Source organism: Rhincodon typus, chromosome 38, assembly GCF_021869965.1.
Source record: "Rhincodon typus isolate 14 chromosome 38, sRhiTyp1.1, whole genome shotgun sequence".
In the NCBI taxonomy this organism is placed as follows: domain Eukaryota; kingdom Metazoa; phylum Chordata; class Chondrichthyes; order Orectolobiformes; family Rhincodontidae; genus Rhincodon; species Rhincodon typus.
In genome coordinates, this window is record NC_063369.1 from 19,965,909 (window position 1) to 19,985,820 (window position 19,912).

At 40.4% G+C, this 19,912-nt stretch overlaps 1 protein-coding gene across 1 annotated transcript in view; it reads left to right on the forward strand.

The window, feature by feature from the left end:
• The window catches only part of LOC109912220 (EVI5-like protein), a 255,491-nt gene that overhangs the window by 108,938 nt on the left and 126,641 nt on the right, over window positions 1-19,912 (forward strand). The window contains exons 9-10 of the mRNA XM_048617851.1: window positions 1,890-1,987; window positions 3,137-3,197. Coding sequence (XP_048473808.1) covers window positions 1,890-1,987; window positions 3,137-3,197 — 159 coding nt within the window. The remainder of the gene's footprint in view (window positions 1-1,889; window positions 1,988-3,136; window positions 3,198-19,912) is intronic.

Consider the following 19,912-nt stretch of genomic DNA (forward strand, 5'->3'; position numbering starts at 1 on the left):
CAGCCCTGCACCTTGTTGTCTCGGATTCTCCAGCATCTGCAGTTCCTACTATCTCAGGCACAGGAACTGACACTTATTGCTATCTCCTGTTATTAACTAGCTGCCATTGTTTCTGTAATCCTGATTGTACTAAAAATACATGAAACCTTGCAGTACTTGTGTGCTAATCAATGTTGCTGGAATATTCTACATCCTGTTTAACAATCATTCTTCAGAATTAGCTAATACAGGAGAGTTATACTTTCTATGCTGACTTGAATAATCATGTCCTTGAGTGCACAGGAACTTTTTTGTAATATGTAAGAAAAGTGTTATTTTATTCTGACCAAACATGTTAAGTCAGAGATGCAAGATTCTTTGTTTGCATTTCCTTTATAAGTTAACTTTTCTTGATCCATGGGTGCTTCCTTAGCAGCACAGCCCACCCTCTGATCTGCCAATCCCTGCTTACCGAGTCTGCGTTTGAAGACTTTTGACAGCCCACATCTTAAAGAAGAACCCCATCTGAGTGAGATATAACTTTAAAAAAATCAGAGGTGATGTTTGCCCTCTCCCTCTATCACTACTGTACCTTTAATATAAAAATAAGACTGTTTTCTCCACAGTACTTCATTTTATGGCTGTAGCCATAAAGTTTCTTTGTAGTGATGCTGCTTTATTTTAGTATAACTTGGTGTTTAATAAAAGACAAATTGGACACAAGTCTGTGAAAGCAAAGAACACATGAGGCCAATAAGAATGAGGTGGCAGCTTATCTTTACTGATCTAGGAAAAGTAAATATATAAACGAGATTTGTATCTCAAGCTTACAAACTAAACCTTCAACTCTTGTCCCACAACAATGTCCTGCTGAATCTATAAACAAGCAAATGCAATAACTGTGAGACCAGGCATTCTGGCTTCAGGGGATCATTCTGAGGGCTAAGATTTGGATAGGTGTCAAAGACTTAACTTTAGGTGGTTACATTTTTTTTTGGTCGGCCAAGATGCCAGATTTTACGTTTGCTGATATTGCTTAAGCTACATAATCATGCTCTTTCACTGAGCTTTGCCAATTTTCTGCTTGAACTAATGGCCTTTATTGATTGTTCTGACCATTTTGATGTGATTCATTAAAGGGTGACTGTATCTGATGAGGTCTTTCCAGAGGTATTGAAAGCCACTCAGTAGTACTGCATCCTCCTGCAAAATAATTGATTAGTTTGAAAAATTTCAGATCACATACTGGGCTGAGAAATAAAATACGTAAAGGCAGGATGCAGATTAAAAGCATTCAGCATCAAAACAAATAGATAACCAGCTAAAATAGAGCAAAAGAATAGGTGTACAATAAATATAGAGGGATGATAGGAATTTTTGCAATAGATAGCAAAGAAGTGAAAGGGAATATAGGAAATCAACATTCATCATTACAGCATGCACAAAAGCAAACGAGACCAGCTTTGATATCATGCAAGTACTCTCCCCAGTGTCTCCGTCATAGATGTTTCTAATTTGTCATAATTCCCACTTAGCTATTTTCCTCATCTTGTAGCTGCTTGCATTGCCCCTTCAAATCCTATAGGCATTTTCCTGTGGTAGATACAGGTGAATAATAGGAACCGTGATTTATTTGTCTTTGTCACCTTCCCTGCATAAGAAAGCCAAAGAATGTTGAACCGTAAAGATTCTAAATAAATCCACCTTGCTTTGTCATTTACTTTACATAGGTTTACCATAGTCCCAATTATAATCATTAAAATTGACTTTTTCACAAATGCATCCTTTTTGTCTTCCTAGATAGTTGGAGGCAAAGAATTTTTTTGAGGAATATGTCATCTGTAACCAGTCAAAGTATTCATTTTCTGCATACAGAAGTGATGTTTTATCCCTCTGTTTCCTCCCTGCAGCACTTTCAGAAGGTGATTCCTCAACAATTTGATGGCTGTCCTGACAAACTGGTCCTGAAAGCTTACCAGGTCAAGTACAACACAAAGAAAATGAAGAAGTATGTAACACATAAACCCAGCCTTTGCTTCCCGACACAGTTTTGTTTATAGTGGGGAATTGTTGCAATTGAATGTTGGCTGTGCTGCTGGGAGTTTCCTGATGTTCAGCCATCTCAGCTGGCAGGCGACAGTGAGGCAATGGCTGAGTGGTGTTATCACTGAACTGTTAATCCAGAGACCCAGATAATGATCTGGGGACTGGGGTTCAAATCCAGCCACGGCACATGGTGGAATTTGAATTCACCCGCAAAAACATATAGAATTAAGAGTCTCTGATGATGACCATGAATCCGTTGTCGATTGTTGGAGAAAAACCCATCTGGTTCACTAATTCCCTTTAGGGAAAGAAATTGCCATCCTTACCTGGTCTGGCTTACGTGTGACTCCAGACCCACAACAGTGCGGCTGACTCTTAACTGCTGTCTGAGCAATTAGGGATGGGCAATAAATACTGGCATAGCCAGCAATGCCCTCAACCCATGAAGGAACAAAAGGAAGATTCCCATTTGAATGTTTTGTATGAAAATTGCACTCCCACAAACAAAGCTTAGCATTAAACAGTCAGTTTTCATAATATGGTGCATTATCTATGGTGATCGCTCCACCAATCCAAGTCTACTTGCCAACCATTCCACGCACTCCCCTGATTTTTTTTTCTATTTATATTGATTTTTATTATAAGTTGTCATGAGTGCAGGACAAAATGCTTTGATAAAATGTCTTTTTTCAGCAATATTTAGGTAAATTGTGGCTGACTTGTCTGTGGGGCTATATCCCAACTAGGACCCCATGCCTCCCACAGAATGGGAATAAATGACCCATAATAATCAAAAGTAATCTTGTAACCAGTGTGTTTTGTCATGATTTTTGAAGAATTCCAGAACTGCAGGGTGGAACCATCTTTGTTTCACTCTCCTGTCGCTGAATGTGATTATTTCAGGTACAATTTTGTGATGTGCACGTTTGTTCTTAAAAAAAAAAAAAAAAAAAAATGAGAAAAATATCTTGCTCTTGATGGACTTTGATTTGAGATTCTGAGTGTAAAAATGTTCAGTAACCTTGTAAACCCATGATATTCCTGTGGAGGAGGAGGGTGCATTATATACATGTATGTGTATTTAGGGGTTCTGTTTGACTTTGTCCTACAGACTTGAAAAAGAATATACTACAATCAAAAATAAAGAAATGGAGGAACAGATTGAAATTAAAGTGAGTTTTCACAACAGTGAATGTACAACATTAAATAAAAATCTAAAGAACTGCGGATGCTGTAACTCAGAAACAAAAACAGAATTTGCTGGAAAAGCTCAGCAGGGCTGGCAGCATCTGTGAAGCGAAACCAGAGTTAACGCTTTGAGTTCTGAGAAACTGTCACCGGACCTGAAATGTTAACTCTGATTTCTCTTCACAGATGCTGCCAGACCTGCTGAGCTTTTCCAGCAATCTCTATTTTTTAATGTACAACATCTGTTTGAATTGTGGATATTTTCTTGTATATTCTTTGGAAGTTGGAATTTGCAATTGTGTTAAAGTGAAGTTAATTTTCTAATTAACCTGCTTGCTGTAACTTTTCAAACAAAAAAAAAAGCCCATGTAGTTATTGGAAATCCAGTCAGATAATGTGGTGTTTTCTCCAAAGTAATTATTGGGTGGGAACCTATGTTTGTTCAGACATACAGGGACTATAATTTGCACTTAACATGAAAATACATTTATTTGGGAGGGAGTAGTTCAATGGGTTTTTTCCCCTCCATGACTAATTTATGTGCACTGTAGATTCTGTTGTATTCATTCTTACTGATTTTCCTGTGACTGGAGTCTCTAAATGTATCACAATGAGTTGTTTATCTTGAGCTGCCCAGCATCTAGTTATAAAGTTACTCAAGAAATCTTTAAATATTCCATGACTTCATGTTTCCTTCCATAGGTGCTTCTCCTGTTTCAGGACAACTGCCTGATTTATACTTTGAATTAATGCTGAATTTAAACGAACAAACTAGTCTATTTTACACAGTTGAAAGGATATTTTCAATCTTAAAATACATCTCAATAAGGGCACAGCAATTTGTTTTGTAGGGCTCTTGAGATTTTCTTGAACAATCTTTTGATTTTTAGTGTCTATTTTGACTCATGCTAACTCTCATTGAAGTGCAACAGTCTCTTAGTAAAATATCTTCTGCATTTATGTTGATGTATGTGGTGTTTGATCTTGCACAGAGAATTACAAGAAGTCATTAATATCCTCTATTTATAACCAACGCTTCATCAAATCTAAAGCCAGAACACACACTACACATTTCTTAGACACGACAGCATTGAGATTGGGACAAGACAACAGACATAAGTTAGCAGAGGTTATTTTCAAAACAGCTACACACACATAGCTATCACTCTAAACACACCTTCCACTGACTGATGAGATCACCACTAATGTGTTTCCGTCATATAGGCACAAAACTGGAAGATTATGATCAGGCAGTTACAACACTTTCATGCTGCATCTCCGATCTCAATCTCTAATTTCAAGTTACAATTGACGCAGTATTATTGAAAGGTATTTGGCTGGGGTGGGATAAAAAGTAATTACACGTAATTCTCTGGCTGTGATTGATTTGATAAGGGAACCAGACATGTGGGGCCCCACCGAGCTAAGTGGTGAAAATGAACAGATGGGCAAGTAGTCAAGCAGCCTGTCTAACACTCACTGTTATGGCCTATATGAAAAAAATGGTTACTTGGGTACCAGGCTCAAAATCAACAGGCAACTCCATCTGTAAGAAGGTGGAGGAAATGAAAGAGGAATGAAAAGTATTTTTCATTCACTGGCCAAAAATTAATAGTAATTAAAGGAGAGCTGTGATAATCAACAGCTTCACCGACCGAATCAGAACGAACCTGCAAGCTTACTTTGCATTCAGTAATGATTTTAAAAAAACACCAACAATTTTTTGCAGACTGTTTGTTTGTTTATTTTATGACCAGGGGAGAGGAGCCCTACGCTCTTTCTCTCTCAATCCCTTCTAGGTCACTCGCAGCTAATTTTCTTTATTCCTTTTTTATTATTTTTGTTAAAGATTTATTAATTCAATTGAAAGCAGTAAGGGTGACCATGAAACACTCATCAATTGTCATAAAATCCCATCTGGTTCACTAATGTTCTTTAGGAAAGAAAATCTGCAATCCTTACACGATCTGGCCTATATGTAACTCCAGATCCACAGCAGTGGGGTTGATTCTGAAGTGGCCGAACAAGTCAATTCAAGGGCAACGGGGCATGGGCAACAAATGTTGGCCTTGGCAGTGATGTCACATCTCATGAAAGAGCAAAGAAAAACAGGAAAACTGTACTTGATTCATTTGGATCAAGAAGTGTTCTCAACGGCAACTAATTGTATAAATTTTAAGAATGTACAGGTGGAGGGCGTTCCTTAGATTAGAGACTTCTTGACACTGGTGGATTACAGAATTAGGAGCTATCATTTGTAATGTTTCACGTTGTGAATAAGAGAACGTGACTAAAGATTGACTTCAGGTCTCTTCCTTCAACTGGCAGTTAGAAGCATGGGATGGACTAGTAACCATGTTGTGATACATGTGGCAATTGAGAGCTTAGAAGATTGAAGACTGGCAATAGAAGATTGGCAGAATACCAACTCTAGCTCAGAATCTGTCTGAGCGGCCAATAAAATGAGAGCATTTTTAGACAGTCAATCAAGAAATAAAAAGTACTGTACTAAAATCAAATTTACTTTCTAAAAGAATTACATTGAGGAAAATAAAATTTAATTCACATGGTGTGACGGCAAAAACTGTACTAACCTTTGAAAAACCTTTTCAAAAAATTGTAGTTTTTAAAAGAAAACTAGCAATTAAGCTCAATTATGACATTCAACAAAACTCCAGGAACATAAAATCAATTTTTAATCACCAAATGCGAGTCCCATTTGACTCAATTGCAGTGAGTGCATAGGATTTCTGGCAGCCATGTAAAAGTGAGAGTTTTTGCTGAAGTAAAGGATTACAATGGTTACTGATCAGGTATGGGTCCCCAGTGCAACCTTTGACAGAGCAGTGAGTGACAAATTGCAACATCAGTCTTCTTTTCAGGTCCAATGTGACATCACATTTTTGGAGAGTCTAGCTCAATTTCAACCATTTGATGGACAGAGATGGAGTTGGTGGACAGTGAACAGAGTTGGAAGTTGGATCTCAATAAATTACAGAATCACAGAATTTTTACAGCACAGGAGGCGGCTATTTGGCTCTTCATGCCTGCACCAGCTCTACAAGAAAGCATCATTACCTGGTGCCAGTCTCCTGAGAGCAATCCCAACTTCTTCAGTCTATCCTCATAACTGAAGTTTCTCATGCCTCGAAGCATACTTGTGAATCACTTCTGCATTCTGCACACAGTGAATTCACGTGTTATAATGTGCTGTCCACAACTGTGCATTATGCTCCAGCTGTGGTCTGACTTTTTAGTCTCAAGTTAAACTGTAGTAGCAGAACTAAAGAGTGCAATCTCAAATTGATAAGGCTGGAAAGTTTGTTGCAGCATATTTCTTGTAGGTAAAGAACTTGAAGATAAAGCAGTCAAGATGAAGACTTTGGAATCTTTGAAGAGCCTTTTTGACATTCTGATGATGTTGTGAAGGTCATGAAAAGTCATTGGCCAACAGGATTAAGGAAAATCCCAAGGCTTTTTATACAAATATAAAGAGCAAGAGGATAGCCAGGGAGAGGATTAGCCCACTCAAGGGCAGGGAAGGGAATTTGTGTGGAGCCAGAAGAAATGGGCGAGCATTTTTAGAGTCAGCGTTCACCAGAGAGAAGGGCTTGGTAGATGAGGAGTCTGGGGAAGGGTGTGTAGATAGTTTGGGTCATGTTGAGATCAAAAGGGATGAAGTATTGGGAGTCTTGAAAACCATTAAGGTGGACAAGTCCCCAGGGCCTGATGGGATATACCCCAGATTACTGAGAGAAGCAAGGGAGGAAATTGCTGGGGCCTTGAGAGAAACCTTTGTATCCTCCCTGACTACAGGGCAAGTCCCAAAGGTTTGGAGAATAGCCAATGTTCTTTTATTTAAGAAGGGTGGCAGGGATAATCCAGGTAATTACAGGCTGGTGAGCTTCACGTCAGTGGTAGGGAAATTATTGGAGAGGATTCTTCGAGACAGGACTTACTCCCACTTAGAAATAAATGGACGTATTAGCGGGAGGCAACCTGGTTTTGTGAAGGGAAGGTCGTGTCTCACTAACTTGGTTGACTTTTTTGAGGAAGTGACGAAGATGATTGAGGGTAGGGCAGTGGATGTTGTCTGCATTGACTTCAGTAAGGCCTTTGACATGGTCCTTCATGACAGGCTGATACAGAAAGTAATGTTGCACGGGATCAGAGGTGAGCTTGCAAGATGGATTTCAAAAAACTGGCTCGGTCATAGAAGACAGAGGGTGGCAGTGGAAAGGTGTGTTTCTGAATAGAGGGCTGTGACTCGTGGCATTCCTCAGGGATCAGTGTTGGGGTCTTTGTTATTTGTAATATATATAAATGATTTGGAGGAAAATGTAACTAGTTTGATTAGTAAGTTTGTGGATGACACAAAGGTTGGTGGAATTGCGGATAGCAATGAGGACTGTCAGAGGATACAGCTGGATATAGATCGGTTGGTGAATTGGACAGAGAAATGGCAGATGGAGTTTAATTTGGAAAAATGTGAGGTAATGCATTTTGGAAGATCTAATCCAACGGAAAATATACAGTAAATGGCAGAACCCTTAAGAGTACTGATAGGCAGAGGGATCTGGGTGTATAGGTACACAGGTCACTGAAAGTGGCAACGCAGGTGGAAAAGGTAGTCAACAAGGCACACAGCATGCTTGCCTTCGTCGGCCAGGGCAATGAGTTTAAAAATTGGCAGATAATGTTGCAGCTTTATAGAACCTTAGGCCGCATTTGTAATATTGTGTTCAATTCTGGTTGCCACACTACCAAAAGGATGTGGTGGCTTTGGAGAGGGTACAGAAAAGATTTACCAGGATGTTGCCTGGTATGGAGGGGATTAGCTATGAGGAGAGGTTGGAGAAACTTGGGTTGTTCTAACTGGAACGACGGAAGTTGAGGGGCAACCTGATAGAGGCTTACGTGATTATGAAGGGTATGGACAGAGTGGACTGTCAGAAGCTTTGTCCTAGGGTGGAAGAGTCAGTTACTAGGGGGCATAGGTTTAAGGGGCAAGGTTTAAAGGCGACGTAAGAGGCAAGTTTTTTTACACAGAGGGTGGTGGGTGCCTGGGACTCGCTGCCGGGGGAGGTAGTGGCAGCAGATACAATAATGACTTTTAAAGGGCATCTTGACAAATACATGAATAGAATGGCAATAGAGGGATACGGTTCCTGGAAGGGTAGAGGGTTTTAGTTGTGACAGGCAGCATGGTGGTGCAGGCTTTGAGGGCCGAAGCGCCTGTTCCTGTACTGTAATTTTCTTTGTTCTTTGGATGAGCCAAGCTGCGCTGAATATGGTTCCTCATCCATGCTGAATCTTGTCTGTTGTGCGATATTTGCTCTACCTATCATACTTCCCATTTTCTCTAAATGCATAATTTATTTATCAATCTGATGGTTGCTGCTGACTACTTAGAAAACATAATGCAACTTAATTCCGAATTCTGATTAGTACTTGTCCAGGGTCCTGATTGCTGGTTAGGCTTAGGAATGGCCTATTCGTACAGAAACCTTGACACATTGTAGTTAAATGCCAGTGGCTTTATTAATCAGTGTAGCTGCTTTTTCTACCTTCTGACTTCCTTTAGCACTTTGGAATAAACAGCAAGCAAACCACAGCTTGCTCAAGAACATAAGAAATAGGAGCATTCGAGATTACATTTGTGAAGTGTGTTTTTGCAGTGATTTGACACTGATCTCGGTGACCGGTGAACAGGTTTCTATTGAAATGCACGCTGAGTTGCCCCAAGAGCCTTGTGCCTGAATAAGTGGATCCGTATTATGTGCTGGAGTTGATTTGAGGATTGCAGTTAGTTGCAAACTATATGAATGTGTGACTTTGTTATTACCACTTGTCAATATCTGACTTTTCTGTCCCAGTACATCTGTCTTCAAACACAATTTAACTGTAAATTTCAGAAGTGTGATAATTGCTCTTTTGTGTGGGTTTTGCTTCTCCTTCAGTTTCTGGTGATGAATGGAACACTTTCAGCTCATGGCAGTTAAATTGTTTTGATGTTTTTTCTGCACAAAATGCTTCTATACTGACAGATTTACAATGCATAGTGCACAAATCAAATTCTCATCCGTGGTCCCCATGATAAGCTTGTGTTACTTTCGCTGCCCTCTTAATGAGGACTGATCCATCCTGTTTGCTGCTCCATTGTTCCATTCAGTTTCCAGCTGAACTTGTTACCTTAAATTTCCTCCAATATCATCAGCATCTGCTGCTGTCGCTTCTGTACCACAACCTGTCTGCAACTGAAACTCCCTTCTCAACCTGTGTCACCTCCGGACTTAACAGTTTAATCTCTCTGCCTGCTGGACTGTTTACATGCATTTCTTGTAAGCTTCATTCAGGACTGCTCTATATTCTATATCACAAAACGTTCTGCTCACTCATCTCCTCTGCTCGTTAACTTGTGTCTTTCATCACCAAATTCACATTCTTTAATGGTTAAGTCTCACTACAGCCTTCCATTCCACAACTAATTCCCCCTGCCTTTCTATACAATTGCTGCTACAACCCTAAATTTCTTCCCCCTGACCTCTTGTGCACATGCTTCTCATTGGTGACCAATGACTACAAGACTCATTCTGGAATGACTCTTAAACCCCTCTATTACTTCCTGTATTTTTTTAAAGTTCTCCTTAAAACCCATATTTTTAACCAGTTCTTATCATTGCAACACCTATTATCTCCTGAGCTTATTGTCGTCTTTCATGATGTAGATTGCTGACTATTCAGAAATGTTTCTACGCTGAAGGATTTTGTATAAATGCTTCTTGATCATCAGTTCTAAGGGCAGCATTGACACACTTGCCTCCACACAAGATTGGTGATGCAAACTCTGACAAGTCGTTTAGAATTCACATTCATAATTGAATATTTGAGTGCAAATTCCTCTATATTGGAGAAAAATCTCTCTCCAGCTATGTAAGATTAACATTAGAGTGTTCCTGCATGCAAGTAGAATAAAATGGTCAGCTGACACTTCTGGCAACAGCTTGTTTTATTTTACTGTGACTGGCATTTTGCTATAGAATTAAACTAGAAATGTCGCACAAATCAACCTTTGATTTCCCCTTTTATATTTGTGGATCAAGGGGAGACTGTTAAATGAATGTGGTTGCATCAAGCACTCGGGTCAGATTTAGAGCATATTTGGCACTAGTGACTTTCAGTAGTGACTTTCCAAGTTTTATCAAGTAATACTTGTCCAGTTTCAAGTCTGAATTTCCAACAGCAATGTCAGCTACTGTAAAGAAAATATGCTATTATTGTATAAAGTGCTAATTAGTAATAACTAATTTGGGGAGGCAATGATGATTTTACTTGATTTGTACTCTAGAACTCTAGGCTAATGTTCTGAGAATATACGTTCGATTCCAACCATGGCAGATGGTGAAATTTTAATTTGATAAAAGTCTGCTGTTAAAAGGTTGATCATGACTATGAAATCGTTGACACTTGTCATAAAATCTGGTTCACTAATGTCCATAGGGAATAAAATCCACCATCCCTATTTGGTTTCGCCTACATGTGACTCCAGACCCATAGCAATGAGGTTGACACTTCACTATCCTCTGAAATGGTCTAGCAGCAACTTGGATGAAGGCCAGCTAGGGATGGACAATAAATGATTACCCAGCTAGTGTCATCGACATCATATGAGGGAATAAATAAGTTTAAATGCAATAGATGTGTGCCGGATAGAGAAATCTGACTTTTCATAGTCCTTCGAACTACTTCTCAAGGGTCCAGTTTAGAAACTTACACTCTTCTTCATCCATGAGGACCTGGAGAAAACCCACACAGACACTGGGAGAATGTGCAAACTCAACACAAACAGTTGCCTGAAGGTGGAATCAAACCCAGGGCTCTGGCGCTGTGAGGCAGCGGTGCTAACCATTGTGCCACCCTGAATATTGTTGTCTGTAACAGTGCTTTGATGTGGTGTTAATTCAGCAGGGTGTATAGTTCAAAGCTAGCTCACTGTTGACAGTGTGGGGTGAGAATTCTGCTTTCAGCTCAGTTGTTGCTGTTTAAATAGAAGATTGAAACTTCAAATGCAGTATCTTCACCAGATGGTGCTATAACCTCCTTTTGAGATCAATCAGTATACTGCCAGCTGTTCCTGTTAATTGTAATGGTGTTGATTTCACAAGCTTTCAGTGTAAATAAGTTAGTAACTTCTCACAACTGCATATGCACTTTTAAGTGTGAAATCCCAGATGTCTGAGTTTGCCTGCTGGTCCAGAAACATTAATGTATTGTTTTTTGCTGAGATTCATGCTGTCATTCAAAGATATGGAATGGTATGATACCTAATAAACAAGCCAGACAATGTTGGGGCTGATCCATTTCAAGTATAATTATATTTTTAAGTGTGATAAGTCTCAATTATTGCCAACAACTTCCACTAGAAATTGGCCTTTACAAGTGTCAAGTTGCCCACTTCATCTTAACTGTTGGAGATTTTTACGAAAATAATTTAAACTTTTTTAAAAAACAAACTTTATCTCTTCCCTTATTCCCACCTTTCTTTCCCTTTTATTGATTTGGCATGCTGTACTTGGTTGGCAATGATACTAATATTGTAACTGACATTTCTGGATTCAGATTCTGTGGTCAAAGTAAGAATGCCTTCTTTAAAATTTTCATTTAATGTAGGTTAGAGTTTAAACCCCCATTGAAAGATCCATTGGTAAGGGAAATGGATAGCAAGCCCCTTTGTTTTATCTACCAAAACTGAGCTATTATTTCCTGATTCATTCTGTTTGCAGTTACTGTTCAGTGTTTCATTTACATTTTGTGATCTTAGTTGACTGGGGTCTGTGGGGTTGGGAAAGGTGGGGGATGTTTGTTCACATAGATTAGTTGAGTCATAGTGTAAAAAGGGGCCCTTTGGCCCACCATGTCTATGCCAAGCACCAAACTACACTAATACCATTTACCTGCTCTTGGTCCATGGTCTACTATACCCTGGTATTTTAAATATTCATCCAGCTGCTGCTTAATATTGCAAGAGTACCTGCCTCCACCACGCCCGTCTCGGGCAGTGCGTTCCATGTTTCTACTACCCTCTGGGTGAAAACAAGCTTTCCTCAAATCCCCTCTAAACCACTTACTCCTCACCTTAAACTTGTGCCCTCTGGCCTTTAGACAGTCATGACTGTGTGACCAAATTCTGCTGACGACACCACTGTCGTAAGTTGGCTCAAAACTAATGACAAGACAGAGTACAGGGAAGAGAGAATGCTTAGCTGCATGATGTAAAGACAACAGTCTCTCCATCAATGTCAGCAAAATGAAGGACCCGGTCATTATCTTCATGAAATGGAGGGCATGTCCCTGTCTGCATCAAGGTGTTGAGATGGAGATGGTCAAGAGTGTCAAGTTCTGGGAGTAGTGATCACCAATGATCTGTCCTGATCTGCCCATGTTGACACTGCAGTCAAGAAAGCATAGCAATGTCTCTACTTATTCTGGAAGCTAAGGAAATTTGGCATGTCCATAAAGACTCATAAATCTTCATGGATGCACCATAGAATGTATCCTATTTGGATATATCACAGCTTGGTATGACAGTCAGAGATAGTAGGAACTGCAAATGCTGGAGAATCTGAGATAACAAGGTGTAGAGCTGGATGAACACAGGCCGAGCAGGAAGGCTGACGTTTCGGGCCCAGACCCTTCATCAGAAATGGGGGAGGGGGAAGAGTGTTCTGAAATAAATAGGGAGAGAGGGGGAGGCGGATAGAAGATGGATAGAGGAGAAGATAGGTGGAGAGGAAACAGACAGTCAAAGAGGCAGAGATGGAGCCAGTAAAGGTGAGTATAGGTGGAGATGGTGCACCCCCATCTCCTACCTACCAACCTCATCCCGCCCCCTTGACCTGTCCGTCCTCCCTGGACTGACCTATCTCCTCCCTACCTCCCCACCGACACTCACCTTTACTGGCTCCATCCCCGCCTCTTTGACCTGTCTGTTTCCTCTCCACCTATCTTCTCCTCTATCCATCTTCTATCCGCCTCCCCCTCTCTCCCTATTTATTTCAGAACCCCCTTCCCCTCCCCCATTTCTGATGAAGGGTCTAGGCCCGAAACGTCAGCCTTCCTGCTCCTATGATGCTGCTTGGCCTGCTGTGTTCATCCAGCTCTACACCTTGTTATCTCTTGGTATGACAATCATTGTCCCCAAGACTGCAGGAAACTACGGTTGTGAACACAGCCCAGTCTATCATGCAAGGCAGCCTTTCATCCATTGACTCCATCTATACTTCCTGCTGCTTCAGCAAAGCAACCAACATGATCAAAGACCCCTCCCACCCCAGTTGTACTCTCTTCCACCCTCTTCCATCAGGCAGAAAATAAAAAAGTTTGAATACATGTATGAATAGATTCATAACAGCAGTGAAGAAGCTGGTCTTCAGTCTTTTGAATGGACCTCTCAAATGTTGACGTTGATCTCTCTCTCTCTGCACCTTCTCTGCAGCTATGACACTTCTGTCCTCTGTTCTTCTAACCTGATGCACTTTATATGGTATGACCTGTCTGTACAGCATGCGAAACAGCATTTTTCACTGTATCTTGATACATGTGACAGCATTAAATCAAACTCAAAATTCTGACGTCTGTCATGGAAAAAGATTCTATAGGAAGGATGTAGTGAAACTAGAAAGGGCTCAGAAAAGATTTGACATTGTTGCCAGGGTTGGAGGGTTTTGAGCTATCGGGAGAAGCTGAATAGACTGGGGCTATTTTCCTGGAGCGTCGGCGGTTGAAGGGTGACCTTATAGAGATTTATAAAATCATGAGGGGCATGGTAAATGGGCAAGGTCTCTTGTCCTGGGTGGGAAAGTCTAAAACTACAGGACATAGGTGAGAGGGGAAAGGTATGAAAGGGACCTAATGGACAACTTTTTCACGCAGAGGATGGTGCATGAATGGAATGAGCTGTCCGAGGAAGTGGTGGAGGCTGGTATGATTATACCATTTAAAAGCCATTTGGATGGTCATATGAATAGGAAGGGTTTAGAGTGATATGGGCCAAATGCTGGCAAATGGGACTAGATTTATGTAGGATATTTGGTTGGCATTGGACGAGTTGGACTGAAGGGTCTGTTTGTGCTGTATATCTCTGACTCTACCAGCCCTGTCTATACTTCTCTCAATTTTATATACCTCCCACAGCCTCTTTTGCTTCAGGAAAACCAAACCCAGCCCATCTAGTCTTGCCTCATAACTGAGCCTTTCCAACCCAGATGACATCTCCAATGCACCTCCTTTGGTGTGATCGTGTCATTCCAATAGTCCAGCAAACAGAACTGCACACAATATCCCATCTGTGGCCTAACCAATGTTTGAACAAGATTTGTACCGTGATTTCCTTACTCTTATATTCTACATGCGAGATAAGGAAGGCAAGCATCTAGTATGCTTTGTTCACCATCCTGTCTACCTGTGCTGACACCTTCAGAGATTTATGGACTTGAACACCAAGGTCCCTTTGTTCCTCAGAAATCCCCAGGGATCTCCCATTCATTGTGCATGTCCTTCCCTTATTAGACCTCCACAATGCATTGCCTCATACTTAACAGGATTAAATTCCGTCTGCCATTGCTCTGCCCAATTTACCAGCCTATCAATGTCAGACTTCAGCCTGACACCATCCTTCTCGCTATCAACAATACTATCAATTTTCATGTCGTCGGCAATGTCACTAATTATACCTTCAATGTTCATATCCAAGTGTTGATTAATACAGACCGTCAGGATTTTTGTAGGAAAATGAGCCTGGGAAGACTGCTGACCCCACTATTAGTGACCATTTTCAGAGGGGGATGAGACTAACTCAAAAGTGAGGGGAAAAGATTTGAAAGCAGCTACCTGAATCATAGAAGTTTAAGCATAGAAAAAGCCTATTCCTCCCATCCTCTCAGTACTCGTTCTAGCTCCTTAACTACAACTGTGATCTCCTGTCAATTCTCCTGCGTATTTCTTCCTCTGACCCCCAACCTTGCATTCTTTTATATACTGTCTCAATCTTGTATTAAAATCTTTCAACTTCTCTTTATTTTTGCTATGATGATCCTTAGTGAGAGCCCCTTGTTACTGATTCAGCAACTCAAAACGATCTTTTGCTGCTTATCCTTTCAAACTCTGATCTACTTTCTTCTTAATATGCCCTACTAACCAAACAAAACCAGGTTTTTAACCTTTCTTTCAAAGTAAACACTTTTTTTTTAGTCCACTGCATATTAACTGTAGTATGCAGCTCTGAGAACACTCGTTTTGAAAGATGTATTAGCCTTGCATTGCAGATTTACCAACATTGGAATATTACAAAAAAAAACACATTTTGAAGTTTTTTGTCCTGCACTAATTAAGACATTTTGCAATAATACTGTTGTTTTGTTCAAATCTGAGCCGTACTGAAGGTCTGTGCTACCAAACAGTTGTTCATCAGAATATTACCAGTGATCCAAGGATTAGATTGAGAGATTACATAAACTGGGTTTTAATTCCCAGTACTCTTAAAAGGTTAAGGTGTGATTTGATTGAGTCTTTTAGGATTTTGAAAGAAACTGCTGGATAGATGGAAGTTTTCTTTCTGAGCTAATAAGTTAATAGTGCAAATAGAAACAAAAGAGTACGATTTGGTAGCGATTACTGAGATATGGTTACAAGGAGACCAGGTCTCGGAATTGAATATAAGGGTACTTGGCATTTTGGAAGGATAGTTTCTGAAAGGAAAAGGAGGTAGTGTAGCTTTGCTGATGAAGGAAGGGATCAGTGCTGTAATGAGAAATAAGCACAGGAGATCAAGATGTGGAATCAGTCTGGATAGAAATAAGAAATAGCAAAGGGAAGAAGTACTTGGAGTAATCTGTAGGACCTCAAACAGTAGTACTGCAGTGGGGCACAGTATAAACCAGGTAATATTAGAGGCTTGCAAGAAAGGTATGGCAATAATCATGGGTGATTTTAACATGCACAGATTGGAAGAATCAAATTACCAAGGGTAGCCTGGAGGCAGAGTTCATTGAATGTATTAGAGATTGTTTCTTGGAGCAGTATGTTGCAGAACCAACCAGGGAGCAGGCTACTCTGGATTTGGTATTGTGTAATGAGGGGCGATTAATTGATGACATCATAGTTAAGGATTCTCTGGGGATTAGTGACCATAATATGATAGAATTCAAAATTCAGTTTGGGGGTGAGAAAGTGCAGTCCCATAGTAGTGTTCTGGAATTAAACAAAGGAAATTACAAAAGTATGAGGACAGATTTGGCCTGAGTAGACTGGGCAGGAAGGCTAAAAGGTAAGACAGCGGATGAGCAGTGCAGTTGTTTAAGTAGCTGCTCAATTCCTCACAACTAAAATATATCCCAGTGAGGAAGCAAGATGGTGGGGGTTGGGAGTGGGGTGTAATAAAATATCCATGGCTAAACATGGAAGTCAAGGACAATATAAAGTCAAAAACTAAGGTATACCATATTGTAAAGGCCAGTGGCAGGCAGGAGGATCTGAGACAACAAGGTGCAGAGCTGGATGAACACAGCAGGCCAAGCAGCATCGTAGGAGCAGGAAGGCTGACGTTTCGGGCCTAGACCCTTCTTCAGATTCTCCAGCATCTGCAGTTCCTACTATCTCTCGCAGGCAGGAGGATTTGGGAAACTTCCAAACATAAACAAAGGGATACTAAGAAATAAAAAGAGCTAAGGTAAATTACGAAAGAAAACTAGCATAAAATATCAAAAAGGATAGAAAAAGCTTCTATAGGTATATAAAAGGGAAGAGAGTCACTAAGGTGAATGTTGGCCCCTTGGAAGGTGAAACTGGAGAGTTATAGTGGGAGCCCTGAAATGCCAGAGATGCTAAATCAATACTTTGCATCAGTTTTCATGATGAAGGGCAATAGTACCATTCCCATTGGAACAGGCAAGTCAGAGGCAGTAGAAACGGTAGAACTTGGAACAATCAACATTGATAGGGAAAAGGTACTCAGCAAACTATTAAGGTTGAGGGCAGACAAGTCCCATGGGTCTAAATTGTTGGGTATTGAAGGAAGTGGCAGCAGAGATAGTGGATCCATTGTTTACAATATTCCAAAATTCCCTGGACATGGGAAAGGTTCCAGTGGATTGGAAAAATGCTAATGTGATGCCCTTATTCAAAAAGAGGAGGAGACAATCTGTGGGAAATTACAGACCAATTAGTTTGACATCTGTTTTTGTCAAAGTATTAGAATCAAGAACAAAGAAAATTACAGCACAGGAACAAGCCCTTCAGTCTTCCATGCCTGCACCGATCCAGATCCTCTATCTAAACCTGTCACCTATTTTCCAAGGATCTGTATCCCTCTACTTCCTGCCCATTTATGTATCTGTCTAGATACATCTTAAATGATGCTATCATGCCCACCTCTTCCACCTCCACTGGCAACGTGTTCCAGGCACCCACCACCCTCTGCATAAAGAACTTTCCATGCATATCTGCCTTAAACTTTTCCCCTCTCACCTTGAAATCGTGACCCCTAGTAATTGAGTCCCCCACTTTGGGGGAAAAAACTTCTTACTATCCACCCTGTCTATACGTCTCATGATTTTGTAGACCTCAGTCAGGTCCCTCCTCAACGTCCGTCTTTCTAATGTAAATAATCCTAATCTACTCAACCTCTCAATTATCAAGGAAGCAATATCAGGACATTTGGAATGTCAAAATACCATTCATAAGAGTCAGCATGGTTTTATGAGAGGCAAGTTATATTTGACTAATTTGCTAGAGTTCTATAAAGATGTAACAAGCAAAGCGGATAATGGGGATCCTGTAGACGTAATACATCTGGACTTCCAGAAGGCATTTAATAAGGTGCCGCACAAAAGGTTAATTCACGAGGTTGGATCTTATGGGATTAGTGGTAATTTAGCTTGGATAGGTGACTAGTTGATGGACAGAAGACAGAGTCGAGATAAGTGGATTTTTTTCTAGATCGCAACAAGTAATTAGTGTGGTGCTGCAGAGTTCGGTCCTTGGACTCCAGCTATTTAAAATCTACACTAACGACTTAGATATAAGGATAGAAGGCTCTATAGCCAAATTTGCAGATGGACACAAAAATAGGTGGGACAGTAAATTGCAATGAGGAAATAACCTTATAAATGGATATAGGTAGGTTAGGAGTGGGTCAAAATGTGGCAGATGGAGTTTAACATGGATAAGTGTAAAGTCGTGTATTTTGGTGGAAAAACGGGAAGGCAACCTACTGTCTAAATGGGGAGAGACTTTAGGTGCTCTGGTGCAGAGGGATCTGGGTGTCCTCATTTGAGTCGCAGAAAACTAGCATGCAGGTACAGCAGATAATAAAGCGAATGAAATATTGGCTTTATAGCTAAATAAATAGAATATAAAAGTAAGGAAATATTGTTGCAACTATACAAAGCATTGGTGAGACCGCACCTGGAGTATTGTGCACAGTTTTGGTCCCCTTTTCTTGAAAAAAGATGTAGTGGCATTGGAGGCAGTTCGGAGAAGGTTTGCTAGATTGTTCCCAGAGATGAGGAGTTTGTCATATGAAGAGAGATTGAGCAGTTTGCGCCATTATTCTCTGGAATTTAGAAGAATGAAGGGGTGATCAAATTGAGTCATTTAAGATGATGAAAGATAATAGATAAAATTGACATGGAATAGATGCTTCCTCTTGTGGGACATTCTCGAATAAGAGGTCATTGTTTTAGGATAAGGGGTAGCAAATTTAAAACAGTTGAGGAGAAACTACTTCTCCCAAAGTGTTGTGAATCTATGTAATTGGCTACCCAAAAAATGGTGGATGCTGGGACAGTGAGTAAATTTAAGGAGGAGTAACAGATTTTTAATTGGTAATGAGTTGAAAGGTTATGGGGAGAAGGCAGGAGAATGGGAGTGAGGAGCATATCAACCATGATTGAATTGCAGAGCAGGCTTTGATGGACTGAATGGCCTAATTCTGCCCGTATATCTTATGAACTTATGGTAAGAGTGTACTGCAAGGGGAAATAACCTTAAAATCAGAGGCAGGCTAGCCATGTAGGAGAAAAATCAGTGAATAAAAACCAAAAGAACTGTAAATCAGGAACAAAAAAAAGTTGCTGGAAAAGCTCAGCAGGTCTGGCAGCATCTGTGGAGGAGAAAACAGAGTTAACGTTTCGGGTCCGGTGACCCTTCCTCAAAAATCAGTGATTTTTTTTCATGCAAAGTGTGATAGAAAGGTCACCCTCACCACAATATTATTGATGGATGATAGTGTAGTGGTAATATCACTGGACTAGTTATCAATATTACATTAAAGCAGTCCATGTTCAAATTTAACAACATCTGGATAATATCCAGGTTTGGGCTGATAAGTGGCAAGTAACATTGCATGATATTTGTGGGATGCTAATGACCATCATCAATAAGAGACAATCTAACTACCGCCCCTTGATATTCAATGGTTACCATCATGGAATCATTCAGTACCAACATCCTAGTGGTTACCATTGACCAGAAACTTGACTGGACTCGCCACATAAACACACGAGCTACAAGAGCAGCTCAGAGGCTAGGAATACTGCAGCAAGTAACTATATTTGATTCCCCAAAGCCTGTCTACCATCCAGAAGGCACAAGTCAGATGTGTGTTGGAATACACCTCACTTGCCTGGATGCATACAGCTCT